The sequence below is a fragment of the Austrofundulus limnaeus genome, unplaced genomic scaffold (assembly GCF_001266775.1).
Source record: "Austrofundulus limnaeus strain Quisiro unplaced genomic scaffold, Austrofundulus_limnaeus-1.0 Scaffold1704, whole genome shotgun sequence".
In the NCBI taxonomy this organism is placed as follows: domain Eukaryota; kingdom Metazoa; phylum Chordata; class Actinopteri; order Cyprinodontiformes; family Rivulidae; genus Austrofundulus; species Austrofundulus limnaeus.
The window spans coordinates 31,421-39,991 of record NW_013954106.1 but is presented as its reverse complement, the minus strand read 5'-3'; the positions used below and the strand labels follow the sequence as shown (position 1 = coordinate 39,991).

The 8,571-nt window shown below is 43.0% G+C and overlaps 1 protein-coding gene across 1 annotated transcript in view; it reads right to left on the bottom strand.

The window, feature by feature from the left end:
• Positions 1 to 1,222: 1,222 nt before the first annotated feature.
• The window catches only part of LOC106536151 (collagen alpha-1(XVII) chain), a 35,832-nt gene continuing 28,483 nt past the window's right edge, over positions 1,223 to 8,571 (bottom strand). The window contains exons 43-71 of the mRNA XM_014033350.1: positions 7,642 to 7,695; positions 7,447 to 7,522; positions 7,266 to 7,328; positions 7,115 to 7,186; positions 6,995 to 7,021; positions 6,886 to 6,921; positions 6,780 to 6,815; positions 6,578 to 6,694; positions 6,430 to 6,492; positions 6,277 to 6,345; positions 6,159 to 6,209; positions 5,988 to 6,050; positions 5,850 to 5,900; positions 5,736 to 5,762; positions 5,621 to 5,662; positions 5,487 to 5,531; positions 5,377 to 5,406; positions 4,456 to 4,557; positions 4,247 to 4,378; positions 4,089 to 4,166; positions 3,861 to 3,986; positions 3,718 to 3,783; positions 3,488 to 3,625; positions 3,168 to 3,299; positions 2,797 to 2,943; positions 2,597 to 2,722; positions 1,881 to 1,961; positions 1,739 to 1,781; positions 1,223 to 1,617 (exon numbers count right to left, since the gene is read on the bottom strand). Of these exons, the coding sequence (XP_013888804.1) occupies positions 1,569 to 1,617; positions 1,739 to 1,781; positions 1,881 to 1,961; positions 2,597 to 2,722; positions 2,797 to 2,943; positions 3,168 to 3,299; positions 3,488 to 3,625; positions 3,718 to 3,783; positions 3,861 to 3,986; positions 4,089 to 4,166; positions 4,247 to 4,378; positions 4,456 to 4,557; positions 5,377 to 5,406; positions 5,487 to 5,531; positions 5,621 to 5,662; positions 5,736 to 5,762; positions 5,850 to 5,900; positions 5,988 to 6,050; positions 6,159 to 6,209; positions 6,277 to 6,345; positions 6,430 to 6,492; positions 6,578 to 6,694; positions 6,780 to 6,815; positions 6,886 to 6,921; positions 6,995 to 7,021; positions 7,115 to 7,186; positions 7,266 to 7,328; positions 7,447 to 7,522; positions 7,642 to 7,695 (2,142 nt within the window). The 3' untranslated portion in view covers positions 1,223 to 1,568. The remainder of the gene's footprint in view (positions 1,618 to 1,738; positions 1,782 to 1,880; positions 1,962 to 2,596; positions 2,723 to 2,796; positions 2,944 to 3,167; positions 3,300 to 3,487; positions 3,626 to 3,717; positions 3,784 to 3,860; positions 3,987 to 4,088; positions 4,167 to 4,246; positions 4,379 to 4,455; positions 4,558 to 5,376; positions 5,407 to 5,486; positions 5,532 to 5,620; positions 5,663 to 5,735; positions 5,763 to 5,849; positions 5,901 to 5,987; positions 6,051 to 6,158; positions 6,210 to 6,276; positions 6,346 to 6,429; positions 6,493 to 6,577; positions 6,695 to 6,779; positions 6,816 to 6,885; positions 6,922 to 6,994; positions 7,022 to 7,114; positions 7,187 to 7,265; positions 7,329 to 7,446; positions 7,523 to 7,641; positions 7,696 to 8,571) is intronic.

Genomic DNA, 8,571 nt, shown 5'->3' with positions numbered 1-8,571 from the left:
TAAAATATATTTTTTTTAAATAAAATATATTTTAATGACCTGTAAAATGTGATAACCTTGATCTGTGATGTTGTTGTTGTAGTGTTAACAATTTATGGCAAAATATTGCATCCSTTTTTGATATTCCTTACGTGACCGACGGCTGCATCTGATTAATACCAGCATTCGTGAATTTTCCCGAGTCAAAACTCAGTGCAGAGAAATGGCACCTGTGCGTCACGCYGTAAGTCACGTGATCCAGTCCAGTAATACAGATCAATGGTTCAGAGGAGAGAAACTCACTGATCACTTTTTTTACATTATTTATAACTTTTACTGTTTTTAAAGTTAAACAGTTTATCCAAACTGTTGGTTTTAAAAGAAAAATAATTTCTGAACAAATTTTAATCAGTTTTGTTCATTTGGTCAACTTGTGCAATGTGACAAACATTGAACCGTTTTACTGAGTTTAGGTTAATTACCATATTTTCTGGACTATAAGTCGCTCCGGTGTATAAGTCGCAGGACAAGTCAAACTGTGGAGAAAAAAAAAAAAGTGCGGCTTTTAGTCCGGAAAATACGGTACCTGTAATTATTAAACATGCCCACCCTGCCACTTGTAGCTCTTTGCAAAATGGCGGCACAGATTCTCGTCTCGTTCCGTTTTTATTGTTTCTGGTTCGACATAGAGACGCAGAAAATCTTCATGAAATCCTGGATGTTTCAGGTTGAGATGTTCAAATCGTCTTCATGAGATGAATGCAGTGTTTATTTTTTCTACCTTCAGCCTTGAACGCAGCTGGTTTGAATCACGGTTTATTCAGTCTTTTTGTTTGTTAAAGGTTTGGGTTTTTGTGTCAAATAAAAATCACGCCTCTATAAGATGAAGGAAAACGCAGCAGTGACAAAAAAAAACAACTTTTTTTTCTTCTTATTCTGAAAATATTTTGTTACCAGAAAAGTTTGAGAGTTTTTGTTTCATCTGGTAGTTTTAGCCGTAGTGCTTCAGATCCAAACGCCTTTAAAGACTCRGAGATTCTGAAACTGAAGTTTTGTCAAATAGTTTTGTATTTAAACTAAAATACAAAGAAAATCTTTGTATTTTTTTATTTTGAAAGGACCTGACTGGTTTGGGCAATCCTGACCTCTGATTGGCTCCTGCTTCATCTCGTTTGCTTCCTGATTGGCTGCTGTGGGTTTAGGTGTTCTGCGCACCATAAAGAAAAATCTTTATTTATACAGAAAAGTTTCAGCCGTCTTCAATTTCTGTTGATTCAAAACCAAGAATCATCAAGCATCTTTTTTTTTAAAAAACGTGTAGTTTATAGAAGTTTTCTCTTCCTGTTGATTATATATGTAAATAAATTTTCAAATGAAAGAGCTTCCTGTGTTTTCACACAAAATCACATCAAAAAACGCAGCAACAGGCTAAAACAGACAGTTAATTCAGTCCCAACATAAAACATCACCACATTAAAAGCCCTCAGTACACATCATCAATACAACCAGGGTAAAAAATACTCTTTAAAGTACAAAAATACAACCATGAAGTAAAACATCTGTACAGGATCCTGCAGGGAGGTCAAAGGTCAAAATCCAGCGCTCCTCCTCCTCTTCGCTGTCACTGAGAATTCTCCTGAAACAAGAAGTTCAGACAAGTCAGAGTTAAACCTCAAATGAACCCTGGCAGAAAAACTCTTAAATTATTATTTATATTTGTGGGTTTCTGTGTGGACAGGAACCAAACCAGAACTGARCTCTGTCACCTTTGGGTCCCTGAGCTCCAGGAAGGCCTCGTTCACCTGCGTTCATACAAACAATGTCAAAACTGTTGATGAGACTTTAAACACTTGTAACACATAATCCTGAACGTTCTTCAAAGATTCTACAATAAATTTGACCTTTTGGTCCTTTCGGTCCAGGATGTCCCGCCTCCCCTTTCAGTCCTGGTCTCCCCGGTGGTCCCACAATGGCTCCATGGTCTGTGGAGGAGAGATGTTATACAGAAACAAAATATTAACTTTCATTTACATTTTAATWTATAAAAATGATTGTTTTCTTATCTATTTCAGCAAACTGAAGAAGTTACATCATTTTAGTAGCTAAAACATCACATTGATCAGATGCTGCTGCTGACTGATCCATGATGTGATGTAAATGTAACATTTTCTACATATAGGTCAAATTAATCACTGCAATAAAATAACTTTGTGTGTTTTTGTCACTTTTACAGTGGATTGCATCAACTCTGTTACATCCAGAAGGGAAACTTCACCAAAGTGAAACATAAATCAGTGGATCTGTGTTTGATTACTCTGCCTGGCTTTCTCAAGGACCAGGATGTGACACAAAAATCTGAATTATGGAACTGAAAGTGAAAGTAGTCAAACAGAATTTTTAATAAACCAAAATACAGTTTCAAAGCAAATTAATTCAGATACAAAACTTTAAATTCAGTTTCAAATTAGTAAAATTCATTTTCAAACCAATGCATTCAATTTCAAATTATGAACATTCAGATTCAATCTGAGCAATTCAAATTCACTTCCTGCTGAAACAAGATTGATCCCATACAAGTGTCTTTGAATGTGATTTACTCAAGCAAGTTTTCACTCACTTTTAATTAATTCTATCAGTTCTGTGCTGTTTCCATGAGAACTGGACCATRTGCTGTTCCCTGAGGGACCTGGGGGTCCTGGTGGTCCTGGAGGTCCTTGTACAATGTCCTCCAGAAGACCGTGTGCTGCAGATGAAGACAGAGATGTTTAAAGTTTATGGTTTAATATGTTTACAAATTTATTCATTTAAATCACCAACCTTTGATGTAATCAGTTACTTTTCCAGCCAAGATGGAGTAGTRGGGGGTGTCACCAGGAACACCTGGCTCTCCCTTGTGTCCTGGGGGTCCTGGGGGTCCTGGTTGACCAGGAAGTCCAAACATGGCTCTGCTCAGACCGTCTTCAGCTGGAACAAAAACAAAACTTGTTTCATTAAATGAAAGTAAAACTGGCTTAAAGTGAGGCGGTGGAGCAGCGGCTGCAGCTGTCGCCTCACAATAAGAAGGTCACAGGTTCGCCTCCTGAACCTTCTGGGTGGAGTTTACGTGTTCTCTCTCTGCATTGGTGGGTTTTCTCTCAGGTTCAGGACTCAGCTCTCAATTCTGAGTCAGTAAAATCTCTGAAACTCACTCCGGACGTATTCCTCTCGTTCAGCCTTCAGCTTCTCTCCAGCTATGGGGTCTGTAAACGAGACCATCTGTCCAATGGGACCAGGGGGGCCCTCAGGTCCAGGGGGTCCTGGAGGGCCTCTAAAGGAAACACCTACAGGGAAGCAACAGAAACGTTTTGTTCTCTCTTCATGTAATTAAAAACCTCTCTTCCTCAGAGACTGAGACAGTCCTGCAGAAAACAGGAGGAGGTCTCTACAGGACCTGGATCAGGTTCTGGACACATGGTTTTTAGTTTTTGATGGTCTGGTCTGACATATTTAAATATCTGCTGGAACTCACTCTGCAGGTAATCACGAATATCTGAGCTGACGTAGCTCCCAAATCCTGGAGTTCCAGGTGGTCCAGGCGGACCTTGTGGTCCAGGAGTACCTGGTGCACCAGGAGGTCCCGGAGGGCCAACAAGGGATTGAAATCCAGCTGGATGAAGACAGGAACAAACGTGAGTTGATCCTCTCGCTCATCTAAAAGACCTGGATCTGGTTTGTTTACATCATTGTTGTGTTTCTTACTTGCTAACAGGTTTCCAGGGGGTCCAGGAGGCCCAGGAGGTCCAGGAGGACCCGACACCCCCCTCTCTGGTGACAGACAGGACCAGAATCAAACAGGAGCACAAAACTTTCAGGTCACAGATAAAGCCAGCAGAAATCCTCACCGTTCATCAGACTGTAGACCCGTTCAGCAAGATCCTGGGTGTTGAAGGGGTAGCCACCAAAACCTGGACCTCCAGGAGGTCCTGGTGGACCAGGTGGACCTGTAATGTAGGCCCTGACGTCTTCTCCTYGAGACAGTTGAGGTTAAAACCTGCTGCGTTTATTTACTGGATCTGAAGTTTGGGTTATTATTACAAAAATAACGAGTTTATTTTCTGTCAGAGACTCACGCTGCAACACATTGATGATGTCATTGACGGAGACGGGTCCAGGTGGACCAGGAGGACCAGGGGCTCCTGAACCTGAACCTAAATAAACAAAAAATAGTTTTTTTGCACTAACAAACAAACATTCTGTTCAATGAAAATGTAACAATTTGATGAAATACTCTGAATGTAGGCGATGACTCTGCTGGCAACATCATCCACAAGTCCATCTTCTGATGGACCAGAAGATCCTGGTTCCCCTGGAGGTCCAGGAGGCCCAGGAGGCCCAGCCAGGTACTGTCTGATGCCYTCACCTGAGGTTCAGAGATCCTGTCTTAGTTTTTGGTTTTATCTGTGTTTCAGAAACAACAAACGCCAAAGGAAGACTTACTCTGAAGATAGTCTGCTATGTACTGGCCCACATTGCCCGGTTCAGTTCCAGGTGGACCAGGTGGGCCTGGTGGACCAGGTGGGCCTGGAATATATGAGCTACCTGAAACAACATTTTGCTTTAAGATGCAGTTCCTGTAACGACCACTAGATGTCACCAAGACCTTCAAACACATTAAATTTTCTTTTTACAATTAAAATCCTTCTGTTTTTTCTATCAGTTTTTAGATTATTCTGAATTATATTTTAACTTTTAATTTGGTTTTATAGTCCTCATAAATGCCTCAATGAACGTAACGTAAGCTGAGAGCGGCCATTTTCTGCATATAATTATTTTCCATGGTTTTCCACCATGGTGAAGCGATTTACCAGTCTGTCTACGTTCCTACCCTCATCTATGGTCAGGAGCTTTGGGTAGTGACTGAAAGAAGGAGATCACAGATACAAGCAGCTGAAATGAGTTTCCTCTGCAGGGTGTCTGGGCTCTCCCTTAGAGATAGGGTGAGAAGCTCAGTCATCCAGGAGGGACTCAGAGTAGAGCCGCTGCTCCTCCACGTCCAGAGGAGCCAGTTGAGGTGGTTCATCTGGTTAGGATGCCTCCTGGACTCCTCCCTGGTGAGGTGTTCTGGACACGTCCCACTGGGAGGAGGCCCAGAGGAAGACCCAGGACACGCTGGAGGGACTATGGTCTGGGAACACCTTGGGATTCCCCCTGACGAGCTGGCCCAAGAGAGAGGGAAGTCTGGGTCTCTGCTTAGGCTGCTGCTCCCAAGACCCGATCCAAGATAAGAGGAAGAAAACGGACGGATGGTTTTCTCAAGAAAACCATCGGGAAATTAACTCGTTAACGATAATGCTGCAAAAACCTTGTAAATCAAATCGAAATGTTGTTTTTTTTATTTTTTTATTTTATTTTTTTTACCAGGCTCAGCTCCCTGGATTCCAGGATCTCCTGAAAGACAAACATAAAAACACAAACTTAAAAGAGGTCAAATMTACTTTTAGAAAGATCCTTCAAAGACCTGGATTTACCTTTAGGTCCTTGTGGTCCCTCTGGACCAGGAGGTCCAGGGAAACCTGAAGATAGAAACCAAACCAGTGATTAAAACTCAAAACCTGAAGGTTCATTATCAAAATAATAACAACGATTTATTTTGTMCTCTTACCAACTCCTGGTTCTCCTGGAAGACCAGGCTGTCCCGGCTCTCCTGAGGATAAAAGCTTGTCGTTAAAGATAATAAATCACATTTTTTTTTATGATAAATAAACAGATTTTCTCACCTTGGTAGCCTTGAGGTCCTTCGTCACCTAAAAATAAATCAAAGTTCTCAGAACCTGGAACTCCTSATCCAGTTGCTGCTGCTGCGTGTTTTAAAGAATCTACACTGAACCTACCTGGTGGACCCTGTGGGCCTGGAGGTCCTGGTGGTCCGGCAAAGAAGGTTTCTGATAAAAAACATGAGTTAAAAGGTCATCCATATTTTATAATCTGTGATCAACCTGGAGTTTATCTGAATGATTGTTTTTATCAACCTGATGTGGGCACAAAGCTGCCYGGCTCTCCCTTCTTCCCTGGAGGTCCAGGGTCACCAACACCTTTTGGGACACAAAAATTTTTAAAACTCTGAGACAGAAAAGCAAACTTTTTAAAATTGTCATGCTGACGATACATTTGTTTCTCTTTGAAGCAGGGTTCAGGCTTACCTGGCTCTCCAGGTGGTCCTCTACGGCCTGGAGGACCTTGTTTACCTTCACCTATACAACAACAACATGGTCAGTTCACGTTAAAGCACTGTGATGCTCCTGTTTCATATTTACATACCAGGAGGACCCTGAGGACCAGCTTGTCCTGGAGGACCTGGTGGTCCTGGTGGACCTGCAGGTCCGGCTCCTGAAACAAATAAAGTTTTATGACAAATGACACCACTAGAAGTCAGCAAACGTCGACATCCAAGAGCTAATAGTAGGCGGTTACCTGGTTCACCACGTTGACCTTGCTCTCCTTTATCTCCTTTCTCCCCAGAATCTCCTTTTGGACCTAAATAAATAATTTAGCAYCAAATAGTTCAGTCAAAGATAATTGCCTTATTTATCTCAGATATTTGCCACGGATCTGGAGTCACCTGGTTGTCCTGGAACWCCAGCAGGACCAATGGGACCAGATAAACCAGGAAGTCCTGCAGGACCCGGAGGCCCAGATGGTCCTGGAGGTCCAGGGATGGCCACAGTATCAGAAGTAACTATAAAGAAGGAGACGGTACAGAACCCAGTTTTATTAAGTCCTGCTGGGTTTAAACACGACGTCAGAACCAGAAGTGTTCTTACTTGGACCGATGACTTTCCCAGGTGATCCTGGTTCACCTGAGGAGGAATATTTGAAACAAACATTAGTTTTAGAACCTGTACAGAAGCTATTTTTGCAGTCTGGTACCTTTGCTGCCAGGCTGTCCTGGGTTTCCTGCGAGTCCTGCATCAAGAACAGGTCAAATAAAAACTCTGAGCTTCAGGAAGTAAAAAAGATCTGAGGCTTCTTTTCTCACCTGGAGGTCCCTGCTGCCCKGGAGAACCTGGAGACCCAGCAGGGTGGAACATTAGAAAACTGTTTTTATTTTWGTGAAGTGATTTAAAACCTGAAATAACTCTGAAAGCTGAGTCTGTACCTGGAGGACCAATATCACCAGGAAGTCCTGGTGGTCCTCTAGCACCAGGAGGTCCCATGGAGCCCGTTTCACCTTCAGGCCAAACACATGAGTTAACGACACCATGTGGGTCAGATGTTCTGCAGAACTTCTCCAAGAAGGTTCTTCTCACCTGCACTTCCTTTTGACCCCATTGGTCCTGATGGGCCTTGTGGTCCAGATGTTCCAGGTTCACCTTCAAATAAACTTTAACTTTAGCAAAGGGGGACAACCTATCTCCTGAACCAGTGGACAGGTTTTAGCGAGACTGCTGAAAGACTAAGGTGTGTTTWAGAGGTCTGGATGTGTGAGACAGACCTGCTGGTCCACGTGGTCCTCTTTCTCCTTGATCCCCTTTGGTTCCTGGCACCCCTGGAGCTCCTCGGTCACCTGCAGAACGGACATTTAGTTAAATGAGTTAAAACTTCTGATTTCCCTTTGGGATCAATAAATTCTTATTGAATTGAATTGAATTGAATTGAATTGAATTGAACAAAAAGTTACAGTACCTTTTGGTCCTGAGGGTCCAGCTTCACCATTGAAACCCTTTGGACCAGGAGCACCTGGATACAGTTAATCAATATATGACGTTTGTCAATCAAACAACCAAACAGCCATCCATCCATCCATTCATCCATCCAACCAACCAACCAGCCAATCAATCAACCAACCATCCATCCAGCCAATCAACCAACCAACCATCCATCCAGCCAATCAACCATCCATCTATCCATCCATCCATCCATCCATCCATCCAACCAACCAACCATCCATCCAGCCAATCAACCAACCAACCATCCATCCAGCCAATCAAGCATCCATCTATCCATCCATCCATCCATCCATCCATCCAACCAACCAACCATCCATCCAGCCAATCAACCAACCAACCATCCATCCAGCCAATCAAGCATCCATCTATCCATCCATCCATCCATCCATCCATCCAACCAACCAACCATCCATCCAGCCAATCAACCAACCAACCATCCATCCAGCCAATCAAGCATCCATCTATCCATCCATCCATCCATCCATCCATCCAACCAACCAACCATCCATCCAGCCAATCAACCAACCAACCATCCATCCAGCCAATCAAGCATCCATCTATCCATCCATCCATCCATCCATCCATCCAACCAACCAACCATCCATCCAGCCAATCAACCAACCAACCATCCATCCAGCCAATCAAGCATCCATCTATCTATCCATCCATCCATCCATCCATCCATCCAACCAACCAACCATCCATCCAGCCAATCAAGCATTCCTTCTGACCAATCAAGCATCCATCCTTCCTTCCATCCATCCATCCATCCATCCATCCATCCAACCAATTAACCAACCAACCATCCATCCAGCCAATCAAGCATCCATCTATCCATCCATCCATCCATCCATCCATCCAACCAACCAACCATCCATCCAGCCAA